The sequence below is a fragment of the Neolamprologus multifasciatus genome, chromosome 18 (assembly GCF_963576455.1).
Source record: "Neolamprologus multifasciatus chromosome 18, fNeoMul1.2, whole genome shotgun sequence".
NCBI lineage: Eukaryota > Metazoa > Chordata > Actinopteri > Cichliformes > Cichlidae > Neolamprologus > Neolamprologus multifasciatus.
Window position 1 is genome coordinate 9,362,570 of NC_140456.1, and position 15,133 is coordinate 9,377,702.

The 15,133-nt window shown below is 40.1% G+C and overlaps 1 protein-coding gene across 2 annotated transcripts in view; it reads left to right on the forward strand.

Annotated features, from left to right (window-relative positions):
- The window catches only part of kirrel1b (kirre like nephrin family adhesion molecule 1b), a 69,189-nt gene that overhangs the window by 20,998 nt on the left and 33,058 nt on the right, over positions 1 to 15,133 (forward strand). For both annotated transcript variants that reach the window (XM_085141477.1, XM_085141478.1), the window contains exon 2: positions 12,778 to 12,927. In XM_085141477.1, coding sequence (XP_084997603.1) covers positions 12,778 to 12,927 — 150 coding nt within the window. The remainder of the gene's footprint in view (positions 1 to 12,777; positions 12,928 to 15,133) is intronic.

The following is a 15,133-nucleotide window of genomic DNA, read 5'->3' on the forward strand; positions in this document are numbered from 1 at the left end:
CAGCCTTTCAAAAAAGGTGAAGAATGACTAAAATGTTCACACTTTCAAAAAATGTCCTAATTCATAAAGTCTCCAGTGGGTCCTCACAACTCTAGAAGTGCCAGAGCGCACACACACATACACACACACACGCTCATATTCATCCATGCGCTCGGTCTAATTTGTATCGAATGCAACATTCACAGCATTGACCTGCTCACTCAGATGCACTCACACTCACAGACACATACACACAAATATAATCTCCCCCTCCACTCATACACTGACTCACACACACACACACACACACACAATTGCCCTCCTCTTCTCACATGCTTTTTCACTCCGTGCTCATTTGGTGATGTTAATGCTAGCAGACATGTACAGTGTGCTCTAACAGCAGAGGGAGGGGAGGGTGTGTGTGTCCGTTTGTGTGTGTTCGAGCATGTGCGTATGTCAGTGTGCGTACGTTTGTGTGTACTTACCTCTCTTAAAAACCAATTAGCGGCGCACAGCAGCAGACACCCCCCTCCTCCAAATGAAGAGGTGAATTAAACATCACCAAGACCAGATGGAAAGAAATCAGAGAGAGAAAGAGAGAGGGATGAATAATTGAAGACAGGGGATCATAAAAAAGTGGGAAATAAAACTGAAATAAGAGATGAAATGAAATGTAAGAAAGCAGAAGTCAATTAGAGAGACTGAGAGAGAGCTGCGGGGAGAGGCAGATAGGAAGACAGGGGAGGGATTGCTGCCAGTGTGCGTGTATGTACTTTTGCATATGTACAAGTGTTTTTATATATGTGTGTGTGTGCATGTAAGTGTGGGTTTGCAGCCTGCGTTCTGCAAAAGAGTCAGACTAATACAACACAGTTGTTTGAAGTCAACAGCAGCCTAACCAAGCTGGTTGCAGTACGGTCATGATTAGCCTAGTACTTTTTTGACTACGCTAAATTTCAGTAAAACTCTGTCATCACTGTGCATGCTACATGTGCTTCTATGTATGTGTGTAGGTCGTTTTACGTGCACGAGAGTGAGAGAACAACCTGTGAACACGGCGCCGGTTTACCAAAAGAGATTTGTCCACACTGCTGAGAAACAGATCATAAATGCTGCTGCAGTCACATTTCTCAAATGGTTATCGTTCAAAGAAAATGCAGATGAATTTGAATTTTCTTTTATTAAACTGAAGAGAGGGGAAGAAGTATTTGTTTCTTTTAAAATCTTGACACATCTGTGATGAGAAGAAACCAGCATGTACTGAGCAGCTAAGCTTTGTCTCCTGTGGTGTTCTCTACAGTTGTCTGTTTGAAGGTAAATGAATTAAGAGCTAAAAAACTTTTACCTGAAAAACAATAAACTGAAATAGTTTTAGATTGCCTTTCATTTGAGTAGTCAGGTGAAATGTTTTTATCTGACTATATTTGTACTAGTGTACAAGATACACAGTGGTGCACATTTGTTAGTTAAAAATATTTGTATTGACTCTATGCATTTAGGCATGTAGTCATGGTCAAGGTAACCATTTGAAGTTCAAACCAAACATCAGAATGAGCAAAATTCCAACTGATTTAAGTGACTTTGACCATGGCATAACTGTCACACAGACAGACATAGGCTGGTCTGAGTATTTAAGAATCTGCTGAGCTACTGGGATTTTCCCACACAACCAGCTCTAGACAATCATCTATAAAAAACAGAAAACATGCAGTCAGTAGCATTTCTCTGATGAATATTCTTGTTGATGTCAGAGGTCAGAGGAGAATGGCCGTCTGTTTTGAGTTGATAGGAAGGCAACAGTTACTCAAATACCACTGATTACAACCAAGGTATGCAGAGGAGCATCTCTGAACACGCAACACTTTGAACCTTAAAGTAAATGGGCTCCAGCAGGAGAAGACCACACTGTGTGCCACTCCTGTCAGCTGAGAACAGTAAACTGAGCCTGCAGTTCACCAAAATTTATACATTTATAAATAGAAGGTCTCATTTCTGGGCTGTCATTGGTTGTCACAAAGGTTAAATAATTTCAACCTGTTTTCTTGAACATGAGTTCACTCTATTCAAATGGCCTCCACAGTCACCAGATCTCAATTCAATAGAGCACCTTTCAGATATGGTGGAATGGCAAAATTTGCATCTGCGAGTTTTTGCAAATCTGCAGGCACTGCGTGATACTATCATGTAAATATGGAACAAATTCTTTCCCAGCACTTTGTTGAATCTATGCCATGACATTCTATGCCAGGTCAAGGTCACAATGACCTCACAAAACACATTCTTGGCCAGTATGCAATATACCATAAATTAATTAAGGCCAAAGGTGTGTTATATGACTCCATCCATTCTCCACTTATCAGGATCGCAGGGGGCCTGGAGGCTATTTCAGCTGTCATGGGGCGAGAGGCAGGGTACATCTTGGACAGGTGACCAGGGTTCACACATAGAGACAGACAACCAGTTAACCTAACCTCACTAATTTCATGTCTTTGAACTATGTGAGGAAGCAAGAACACGTAAAGTCCACACAGAAAGGTCAGGTAGTGGAGTTGATAGTGGAGTTGTAACACTGTAAACACCATATATGAGCCCTTATATGAGACCAGTAATGACAAATAAGCATGAAAATGTTCCACCATAAAAGCTGCTGGTAGCTGTGAGTTACTTTCAAGGGCACTGCAAATTCAATATTTTTCTCTTGTCTGTACTAAACTAGTTAAAATAAAAAAATATCAAAAAGGAAAATGTCAATTTATTGTTGTAACAACTAAAAGGGCTACTCTTAACTAATACTAAGAGTAGTGAATTATCAAATCAAATGAATATTGTTTTTAAACCATGCAGTTTCTGATCTTTATTTATCCCGACTGCTGAAGATAATGGGCCTTTTCTTATTTATTCTGTTTGGAGTATAACTGGTTCCATTTTAGTGCTTTATGATAACTCTATAACTGCATTTTTGTGGTTTATACAAATTTAACATTTTCTGTATTCTGTATTCAGATTTAAAGTCATCTACAGCAGGATTTCAGTAAATACAAACACTTCATTTCCTTAAAAAGTTTTATTCTGAAACATTTGCACGAAATGAAAACCGAAACTGATTTTTACAGTTGATAGGCGTTGGGCATTTACCAGGGAAAAAGTACAGTAAGGAAAAGCAGAGAAAAGCAACCGACCTACTAAGAAAAACACACGCATAAACATATCCATGGACAACAGCGAGAATTCTGTATTGGTTGATAAAGTTGGTCAGAAAGAAGCAGTTCATGATGGTAAATGGCCTGCATTTGTATAGCGCTTTACATGTTACACGTTCAGTCATCCACACACATTCACACACACTAGTGATGGCAAGCTACATTGTAGCCACAGCCACCCTGGGGCGCACTGACAGAGGCAAGGCTGCCGGACACTGGCGCCACCCTTGGCTACCACAACCAGTAGCCAACGGGTGAAGTGTCTTGCCCAAGGACACCACGACCGAGACTGTCCGAGCCAGGGATCGAACTGGCAACCTTCCGATTACAAGACGAACTGCCAAGTCTTGAGCCGCGATCGATGATGATGATGATGAGTCAGATGATTTTCTGATCTTTTCCATGCTGCCAGTGTAACATTTAGTCTTCAGCTGTAGTTGAATGATGTATTTGAACATGTGACTGTGGTGAACAAGCATCAGAAATAAGCAACAAATCATAGGTGTGGACATGCATGCTTACCATTGGTGTAAGGTGTGTAATAAAACAGGTTGCCAGCTTGTTGCAGGACTAACACAGAGAAAAACAATTATTCATGCTCACATTCACACCTATGGTCAAATTGACTGTAGAATCACCACTTAACCTAACATCCATGGCTCTGAGCTGTGTGATGAAGCCAGAGCACCTGGAGTGAACCCACAGAGTCACAGGAAAGACCTGCAAACTCACACTGAAAATCCCCACCTACCCAGTGGACTTAGCAGCACGTGATAACTCCCTCACCACCATGATGGCCAAAAATTATGATGTGATGATGATGATCCAAAGGGTCAAAGGTCAGTTTCACTGTGATGTCTTGAAGTTCTGCAAAAACTGTCTTTTTTTGCTACACGTGTCATACCAGTCTAGACAGACATGGATGGAAAGTGCAACTTGAGTAGGCTGATTGGTGTGATGTGCTGTTTCTATCTATTCATCCCTCCACTATATTCTACTTATCCTTGTCAGGGTCATGTGGGTACTAGACCCTATCCCAGCTACCACAGGGCGAGAGGTGGGTACACCCTGGACAGATCGCCAGCCTGACACAGCTAACCCAGAGAGACAGACAACCATTCGCACTCAGATTTCTTTAAGAACAAACAAAGTGAATGAAATTGTAAAAAGAGCAAAAAAATGCCCAGAAACTGCTCTGTGTTGAGAAGGCTCATGACCTGTTGTAGTTGTAAGTATGCAGTTTCTATCAGTGGTTTTAGATGCCTCTTCAAGCTTATTAATACTGAGTTTCTTATTATAAGCAATCATAAATCATAGCCAAACTACAAATGATAGACCAGAATTCTAATAGATTCAATTGCCTTTTAAAACTATTCTTGAACAACCACATTGTGCTGTGATAAACAGTTCCCCTGTAATGTTCCTATCCCTTTATTCATTCAGATGTTCTGTCTGTATATTCTTTGGCAGCGTAAATGTAGACTACTACTGTGCCAAAAATGAAAAGAAAAACAAACAATGGAGTTTAAAGAGAGCGGGAGCCAGAGGAGGATCATGTTATTGGGTGATCCCTAAATTCTGGAAGCTCAAGAAAGATCCTCAAAGTGATTTTCAAGTAAACAGATAAGTCAAATGTTTTATGAATGTAAGCCAATAACTGGGGAAGAAAGATGCGTGTGTCTGTGTGCGTATGTGCATGTGCAAGTGTTTTTGGCAGTGTAATTGTGTATATTTGTGTGCGTGTGATTGGTGCCTGTGCTTTTGTAAGTACGCTCATGTGCTCATAAATCTTGCGCGCATTACTTTTTTGGAGTGCCCTTGTGTGTGTTAGAGTGTGCGTTTCTATATCTACGCATCGGTAACTGCCCCTGTGAGTGCGCGTGTGATTTCCAATAACTGCTGGGTTTGCTCAGCATCACCTCTACGGTTGGTTTCACGCTGCTTCTCTGTTCTGCTGGAGGTGTTTGTGAGGAGAAATAAAAGCAGCATTTGATAGTGGGGGGCACTGGGAAATCGCGGAGCTACTGTTTACAGCAAACACACAGCAAAAACCGAGACACACAGCGGCAAAGTTATGATCTCCGTGTCTGTCCCACTGTGTCTGTCTCACCGAGTCCTTTTCTGTCTCTCTCTGTCCGCTCTCGTGTACGTCTCTGTCAGTTAAATGCTGTGTGCTTTGGGGGCATAAATGTTACATAAATTATATTTCCAAAACATCAAATAAACAAGGATGCAGTAAGCATATCAACCCACAGGAATGATGCAGTCGCCCCTCACGGCCAATCAGAAACAAACAGGTCGCTGTATTCATGACCTTTGTTTGTAAATGACTGGAGGGAGACATGGCTTTGTAATGTGACAGAAAAATCTTTTCTGTAGTTGCTTTGTGTGCCAAGGCTTCCTATATACTGCAGGCTAAATGTAGTATAGATGCACAGCATTTCTGTAAAGAATATAACTATAGCTAAAACAGAGATTCGTCTCTAACTGTGGCTGTGTAATATCTCTCTCATACATTATCAGAGGAATTTTTCAGGTAATAGTTCAATTACCACGTCTGTGTTGTAGGTATTTGATTAGTTGAAACATTCAAACGTTCACATAAGAGGAAGTTATTCTACGTTTCAGCCTGTAGCTTGAAGGTTGTGAATTTCTGTACTCTACAGGTCAATAATAGATCCATAATTTTGTCAGACATCAAATATTTGACAGTCATGTTCATGCTGCAAAGTAATACAGCACTTTGCTTGTTAAGGCCCAAAAGCATTTTGAGTGGTAAATTAAAATATACGGCAATGTAGATGAATTATTTCTAAAACTATGGAAGCATAAAAAATGTATTTCAGACACCACAATGATGTCTTTTAGACCATTTAAAAAATGTAATGCACCAACTAACTTACTAACTGTCATGATAGCTTAAATACGCTTATGTGATGTCTCACTGTCATAGATGACAGAGGCAGAGCACCTACCCCAGTAACTACTCAGAAAATTATTACACGTTTTTCTTCTTCTCTCAGTTTTATGATTTTATATATTAGTCTTTTAAGCTACTAATATCACATAAATGCCTGGAGAGTTTATTACGAGTCATAATTTTTCTCCTAGTACTGGATGTTAGCCATCTATATGCTGTTTAATTTCTTTGCTTTTCTTTTTGTTCCTTCACACACATGCACACAAACACTTTCTTTTTCCTTTTCTCTCTTTGAGGCGAACACCTTTTTTTGACTCTTCCAGCCACACTTTGCCCTTTGCTGCCTTTTTCAGAAATGGCAAATATATGCGCGCGGTGTACACAACACAACAATGACAGCTACGCATGCAGGCATGCGTGTAAACACGAACAATGCTTTCGCATACACACGTAGACACAGCGTGCTCTCTCTCCTGAGTGAGAGTGGTGTGTGGTAGTTGAAATGGGAGCGAGCCATAGCCCAGAGGCAGAGCTGGGCCATGAATACAAGGAAAGGGTCAGCGTTGCAGTTTTTGGGGTGGGGGTTACAAGCATGAATGCTTCAGGGTGTGGAGATGTGCAGTTTAGGGTTACAAACCTCACAAACTGCCTTTTCATTTCTACATTTGCTTGTAGGAAATTGCATTTGGCCTCTGATGGCCACCTTGGAGGTCTTCGCTGTTTGGAATCAGCAGCTGCATTCCTCAGGGAATACTGTGACCATGTCTAATAAGATGACAAGACATCCCACTTTAAAGTCAAGGCAGTTAAAATGTCAGCCGATTTCTTCTTGTTACAAAGACTTCCTTCCTTTTCATATTAACTCAAATTCCAAAAAGAAGAGCGCTGCACGAAAGTTATGATTTGATATGAGTGAGCAGTGTTATTGTTTAGTTCACAGGAGAAGAGAGAGCGCTGAAAAGTTGATTGCTGCCTGAAATTCCAGTTTCATACATTCTTGTCAGCTGCACTCAGCCTATTTCTTTTTTTATCCTTGAGCTAATCAAAAACCTGTGAACTGCACTCGGAATAAGAAGTTATGTGATAGATTCATTTGTGCTTATCGCAGCAAAGACAACTGAGCAAAAAGGGATAGTGGCAAATATTATATGGGGACACACACCTGTACTGTGCAGCAGCGCTGACACCAAGGCAGGTTACCATCTTATTTCACTGCCAGCTGTCAAAACTGCAGAAGAGTTGCAGTTTTATTACACGTACTACGGTTTTTTGACATATATTTTTTTAATAGTGAAAGTCTTTTTCTAAGGAACACTGCGTTCATCGTTTGGTGGTTGTGTAGATTACGACTGTAATTGTCTGTGCAGAGCAAACACTCCTTCCTAAAGTAAATCAATGGGTGGACGAAATTTATGACTTTCACAAAGGAGACTACTGTCCATTTCTTAAACCTTTTTTAACCACTAAAGTAATCATTCCCTAACCTTTTGGAAGTGGTCATTTCAACCCAAACAGCACCCTTTTTAAACTTCTTTCTAATCCTTTGTTAAAGTTTTTGGTTGCAGTAAGCAAGGTGCTACAGGAAAGTCTTTCCTGTACCCGGCACCCCTGACAAAACAAGAGCCATGTGTGTTCGTATTGTGTTGTTTCTTTGCAAGTGGCTTTTTATTTGGAGAAAAGATGAGTTTTGAAGTGAAAAAGACAATGCATTCAGTGTTATACAATGACAGCTGTGAAAGGGCTGAGGCAGACCACAATACAACATTAAATATGCTCTGAAACATACATCAGCTTTGTGGGAGCAGTCACAATAGACACCAAGGTATACACCATTTTTCCCTATGATACCTGGGACAGCCTCCATACCACTGCGAGCCTGAACTAGCAGTTATGGATGTATGGATGTATGTATGGATGTATATATGGATGGATGACATACAACTACTTATCAAGTCAAGTGTCAAGTGAAGGCAAACATTTCTTACATGGTTAATCACCTGCATAAATGTTCACATGAACGGATGTCCTAGGTTACTCATTATGAAAGTCTATGAATTATTTGACAGTACAAATTCACTGGCTAAAATCGTCCTTGCTGCTCAGCTTCCCCCTTCAGCCTACACTTCTGTGTGAGGTTCTAGTGCAGCTCCTCTATTCCAAATCAGCCACTGAATGTTAATACTTCAGCATTAATGCAAAATGTAGAATTTCTTTATAATACAGAAAGACTTGTACGCTTCAAGTAGAAATTGATAGGGCTAGTTAGATAGTGCTTGTATTGATGTTTAACAAAGCTCAGCCTGAAGGGAAAAAAAAAAGACCAAAGTGAATAAAAGATATTAAAGGTATTACGGATAATATGCAAGGGCACTGTGGCTTTTATTGTGAAGCTGGGTCATTATGCAATGAGAATAAAAAAGAGGAAGAGAAGATATGCCCAAAATTATCCCCAGGGTAATGATGCAGGGATGTAAAGATGAGAAGGAGGCTGAGACAGAAAGAGACAATTGCAGCAGAAAACAGTGGATAGGAGAGAGGGCGAAGAAAAGTGAGAAATATATAAAAAACATGGAAAAAATGTTCATAGATACAGAGAGATAATGAGGGAAATACTGGAGTACTAGAGGGGTAGTGAAGCGAAGCGGGAGAGGAAAGAGAGAAGATGGAGGGAGGTGGAGAAACAACGAGCTGGGTCCAAAGAACAAAAGAGAGGGAGATTGAAGAAGCTATAAAAATTGTGCATTGCTGCATTGAAAAAAATACACAAAGAAGGAGAGGAAACGAGGACAGAAAGAGTCAGACTGTATTAAAAGCGGTGGGCTAGTCAAAGTTAAACAGGATGAACTTGGAAACCCTGACAAGAAAAAAGAAAAAGTGATTTGAGAAAAATGTAGAGAGGCTAAAAAAAAAGAGCAACACATAAAGGAAATATAAATGTAGAGAAACTGACCACATGTGAGAAGAAATACACGGGGAGTTTGAAAATGGAGAAAATGTTAGAGGGGAGAGAGACAGAGGTGTGTGTATGCTGGTGGAGGCAGCGGGTTGGTGGGGTATCCCGTAGGGTTAATTACATCTCTGTTCTCTGTCTGTACAGCTCTCACTTCTCTGATCTGAATCCCTGCTTCAAGCTGACAAACTGCAGACACACGTATTCAATCCCAAATATGCACACAAATCTACTCCAGGCAGCCACAACTTTAAACCCACTGACGGGTGAAGTTAAAATCTAATGTTCGGCATTAAACTGTGAGAGTCCTTGAATACATTTGGATAAAACACTGACATGTGTTACCTACCACTGGCATTGTTGCGAGCAAAATCCCTTCCTGTGATTGCACTGGCCAGTGGTTCTGGCCTCTTCCAACACAACATTGTGCCCAGCCTCAATGCGAATGCTGCTCTGGAGCACAGATATTAAAGGTATTAACCCAGCCTCCAAAACAAAAACCACAAATGCACACTGCAATTCAAAAGCTGCAGGATCCAACTGCTAACTTTCCACTATAGACACTGACAGTCCTGGAGGTCTTAAGTTATTGCCCTGACTGATCAGAACTGTGCTGGTAACAGACCGCACAACATCATACAGGTGGCTTTAATGTTGTGATCAGTGTATACCCACGCAGTCATACCCACACATTCATGCATTTCACAGCACACAAACAAAAATGTTTGTTGTCTCCTCCTTCATATCTTTCTGTCACTACTTCTCTCTTTCTCGCTCCTACACAGTTACACACAGATTAAACACATCACAGCCAGTCCCGTGAGAACATGTGTTGTTCTGTACAGAGTTCTACACGAAGATGAGGGCCTTTGCTCATAATAGCTGTTAATTTTGCATAAATCATGCATAACATGACCCACATGTAAATCACTCAAGTTAGCAGGCACAACCCAGCAGCTCCTTCTTTTTCCACTCAGAAAGAGAAGCAGCTCCCACGTTCATAGTTTTATTTTAAGGTATTCTGTTTGACTTTCACTTTTTAAGATTAAAGACCTAAGAATGCACATTTTTACAGCCGGGGAACATTATCACCTGTTTTTCAAAGACCGGGTGTGAAAAAATGTGTTTCAATCAGGAGAACTATAGACAAAGAAAATTGCTGTTTTCCTTTTCATTCATTTTTACTTGGTGGAATACCTCTTCATACAAGGAAAAAGGAAAAAGAGAGAGAGAGAGCAGCGATAAGACCCCAAGCACAGAAAAAGGAAAGGACAACACGGATTAGATTAGCTATAACATGAAAATTAGGAGATGGAGTCAAGGTGGGTCTCTGGGTGGCTTGCAGCAGTTGTTTAAGAATATTTACATATGGCTTGCAAGAACTAACATTAAACTGGATATTTTTGCCTCTGTGCCAGGGTTGTTTAACATATCAGAAGAAATAAAATCCATTAACATTCTATATTAATGTAATAAATCATTCTGTATATAAAAGTAGATATGCTTTAATTATTTTATTGACCCGTGTGCTAGTGGATTGTTTTATCTCACCGTTCTAATAATATGCAGTAAAAGTAAACAAACTTTTAAACAAACTCTTAATCTTCTGTTATGTAGTGTATGTGATACTGCATGACTCCTTGCACGCACACACATATATATTTTTTCTTTTATTTGTGCTGGAGCGACTGCTTTCCTGTATGTTCTTTTCTACTCTCCCTTTTGGCAACCTTACAAGATGTGTTGAAAAGGCAGCACAGCTTCCATATTCTGTGTGTTGCATTTTGATTGATTGTGCAGAAATCTAAGGGTGTCATTGTATCTTTCCCAGTAGATTAATGAGAATTTTAGGGGCTGAAAGTCGAAAGCAGCTTGGATTTTAACTAATTAAAGTTTTTTTTTCCACATTCTGCCTAAAAATGCCAGCTTTTCATGAACAGTTTGCCTTTATTTGAAACTACTGAATACAGAAGTACATGACTCGCATGACTCTACAACTATGATTACAAAATGTTTTACATTAATTAAGAAGAAATACAGTAGTACAGGAAAAAAGAGACAAAACAAACTAAAAAGGTGATAAACGCTGTTAAATGTTTGCTATTTAAACATGTGATAAGAGCCAAAAGCTTAAAGGAGAATTAAAAAGTCTGAGGATGAGATTTTAAACTTTGATGAAAATTAATAACCTGACCTCCCTTGGGGTTTCTGTAACTTGAAGCAAAATAAGAGTGAACACAAAACCTAACAGGTTGTTTAAATATTTGAACTAAGTGGAAAAACTGTTCATTCTGGAAATAATATCTCAACAAAAAGCACAACCAAGCAACAGCCACTTTAAGAACGGTGACGTGTGTTTTTCCCTTAAACTTCAAAATAAATTACACCGCTATCAGCTCACAGTCGCCACAGTTGTCTTCTTGAATCAGCATTCAAAAGGAAAGTTGACGAAACATCAAAGCTCTTCTTGTGAAGTTTTAAAATGTCCTGCCTTCATTAGACGAGCCTTCCACACAAATAACATGACAAGTCATGTAATCCTCCTGACAAATCAGTAAATCGCCCTGTTGTTTGCACCTTTGTGGTTGAATCCCACTGAGATGTGTCCCTCAGAGCCAGGGCTCGCTTTATTAACCAGTTTTGCCTTAATTAGCTAATAGGATTGTTTTAACCATGATCCAAGAACAGAATAGCCCACGGGAAGACAGACGCAAACTCTGTGGAAGTGTGTATATGTGTGCAAGTGCACACATATACACACTTCCACAGACTGAGTATGCAGCTGCATTTGTGTTAGTGATATAGTGCGTTTGTGCACAACTGCATAAATTGGTTGTTGCATGTGTGAAAAAGCTTCTGTCTCTGTAAGTTTCAGTGTGTTTGTATATGTGTGCTCGTGCACGTTCGTGTGCATGTGTCATCTAAGGCAGCGCAGTCTCCCTCTCTCTCTCTCTCTGCCTTAATTAACGTGCCTTCTTGCAAGACTTTCTCCAGAATATGAAACAATTTTACCTGATGATGCAAACGGCTGAAAATAGCGCCGGGTGAGTGCCTCGCCTCCTCACCTGACACTCTCTCTTTAAGCGAGTGCGTTAATGTATGCCTGCTCTACACTTGTAGTTTTCTATCTGTGTATTTTAGTGGCACTGCGATAGCCAAAAGGCTTATTTTGCTGCAGGAAATGTGTGTGTGTGTAAGCAAAATCCTTTGAAAAAGAGCAGGCTGTATAACAGCTTGCAATGATGTTCTTGCTACACAAGTGTGCGCTTACACATCCATGCATGTACACACACACACTTTTGCACAGAAGCCTCAGTTCAGACCAGGGAAAACCTTAAAAAGGAGGCAAAGAGACAAAACAGAGAGAAAAGACACAGAGGAATGAAAAATATACAAAATTCAAGCAATGGACTCTTGACCAGCTAAAAAGACAATAATAATAATGAACACTATATATGCATGGAGTTCATGTTTATTCCTGTAAGAGAAATTTCACTCAAACCGGGTTCATAGTAAAAACACATAATAAAAGAAACAATAAAAACACCCTATATTCAATAAAAGCACAAAACAAATTACCCAGCAACCTCCATATGGACAAACAGAAGTCAATAAGACCAGAGAGGGACTGTGTAGCTCGATACAGTGCAATAAAAATGCCAGCTCATGGCCAGGTCACAGTGAAAGGAACTAAAAAATTGATCCCCCTCTCTGTCCTTCTGTTGCAGTGTGGTGCGTTCGTTTCTCCCAAGAGCCCGCGGACCAGTCGGTGGTGCTGGGAGAACGGGTGGTGCTGTCCTGTGTCGTCTTCAACTACAGCGGCATCGTCCAGTGGACCAAGGACGGCCTGGCACTCGGCATTGGAGAGGGTCTTCGAGGTAAAAAAAAAAAATGCAGCTTCACCCAGCTGCAGAGATCAAAGTGAAGAAGGGGAATAACTCAGCTACGGTTTTGGTTCAGTTTGGAGTGTAAGAACCCTGACAAAAGCTATTATGGTTGAAAAGTGTAGGGGTTTTTTAACATTAAGGGAATGAACACTGTACCATGCGAGAGAGAGTTAAGAGTGTGTGAGTGACAATCTGGGCAAAAAGGAGTCCTGTATATCATGCTGAATTAGAGAAAATCCCTCACACTGCTGACAAAAGCAGACGCACATTCACATTTACATTTTAAGCCGACACGCACATCCAGAATGACTTACTATGAGTGCAACAGTAGAATATACTTCATTTTAAAGATGAGGAAACATCACAAGCAGCCAAAAGGGAGAGTCAAAGGGTCAAAGCCACAACAGACACCCAGTTTTTTTTTCTGTATACGTGGAATAATCAGACGAAACTCAGAAATGCAAAATCAAAGAATGAGAGGCCAGGAGAAGAATAAAAAAAGCAAAAAATGTCATTCTCAGCTAACCTCATCTTGATTTTCTTCAAAATATGCAAACAAGCTTTTGACCGCTGTGGCTTACTGAATGCTACCATTGCTTATGAATAAGGCTGCTTATAGACCTCTGTCCAGGATAACTTTCAGGTAAAATAAAAGGGAAGAAAATGAGCTGATAGGCTCACTGAAACAGAATTAAAAATGCGCAGCATATCAAGTATTCAGATTTAACATCCATATAACACATTAATCAGGTAACTACCATATCTTTTCACCTTCATCGGCTGTGCATTATTGATTTATACAAATGAAAGTGTTGGAAAGAAAGAGAACTATACAATTATACATAATATACAAACACATAAATAAAAATGCAAATAAGATGATTACTTTTACAAATGTGTATTTTTGAGAAGTATAGAAAAAAAAACAGCATGTAGAACTGATGATTTCTAAAAAAAAAACCCTCCATTCTAACTAACAGTCCATGAAAGCTCTTCTCCATCCACCCATATTCTTAACTGCTTACCCAATTCAAGTTATTGGAAATCAATTGTTTATTGTTTAAGGCTGCAGTTATACATCCCTACAAACCAATTGGTAACTGGCTTGAAATCACTAGCTACTCGTGAAAAATGATTTTTCCCTGGTCATTTGCTAGCAGTTACGGTGAAATTGATCGCTAAAATCCCCAGTCCCCAGACTACAGACCAGTCAGAAACTCCTTGGTAAACACAGGCAGCTTCAGAAAAACGTGTATTCCCAATCAGCTGGTCGTTGTGGAAAGTTGTTTTGCTGTCGATGGAGAAACATACCTGATAAACACGTGTTCGGTGCTGCACAAAAATCCTTTTGCCGCTATAGCAGATTGCTGTGATCACAGATAGTTTTTATGGAAAACGCTGACTGCGAAACCTCGCCAACTGCTCACTTAGCCATAATGAAATTGCGAAAGGTGTCTTCAAGGCCTCCATTGCACCTACTGAAATGCATTAGCTTCAGCAGTAAGACAACTTTCAAGTGTCAAAAATTAAGAAATACCTTTGACACGTTCATAAGTTTAAAAAAAAATATTCTGTGATTATGATTTTTGAGTTTCTCAAACTCACATGTTATGTTAAATGAATAGACTTTTGGGAGTATTGCAAATATACCCTTGCAGTGTAAAATATAAGGTCTAAGCAGTCTGTAGTATTACTGATCTCTACTAGTTAGCCTGGAAGATGTACCAGACCGTACCAGCAGGTCTAAAGTGCTGTAGCTATGGTGATTGTGTATCCAAAATTTAAATGCAGGGCGAGTGAAAGAGTCTGTGGAGAAGGACTTTCAGCTGATCCAGGGAAGTTCTGACAAACCTTCAGACCACTCAGCAAAAGGAAAGCAAGTCTTAGCCCAGGCTATGCTTAGCAGTAATCCACGCTGAGCATATTGTTTTGCTGTGGAAAGAGCACTTTCAGAAACTCTTGAATCCCACTAACACATCCTCTGTGGAGGAGGCAAAACTTCAGAGGTAGTGAAGGAGCTCTTAAATTCTCCACAAGAGTCTGAAAGCTCCGGACTTTGTTAAACCGTCTAGGCGAAGATGCATTTTCATGTCGTGTAGAGCTCGGGGACAGCGTCTGTACAACAGGATACCAGAATAAGAGAGTCTGCTATAATTTGTAAGGTAACTGCTCAGCATCCCTGGCAAAGCTCATATAT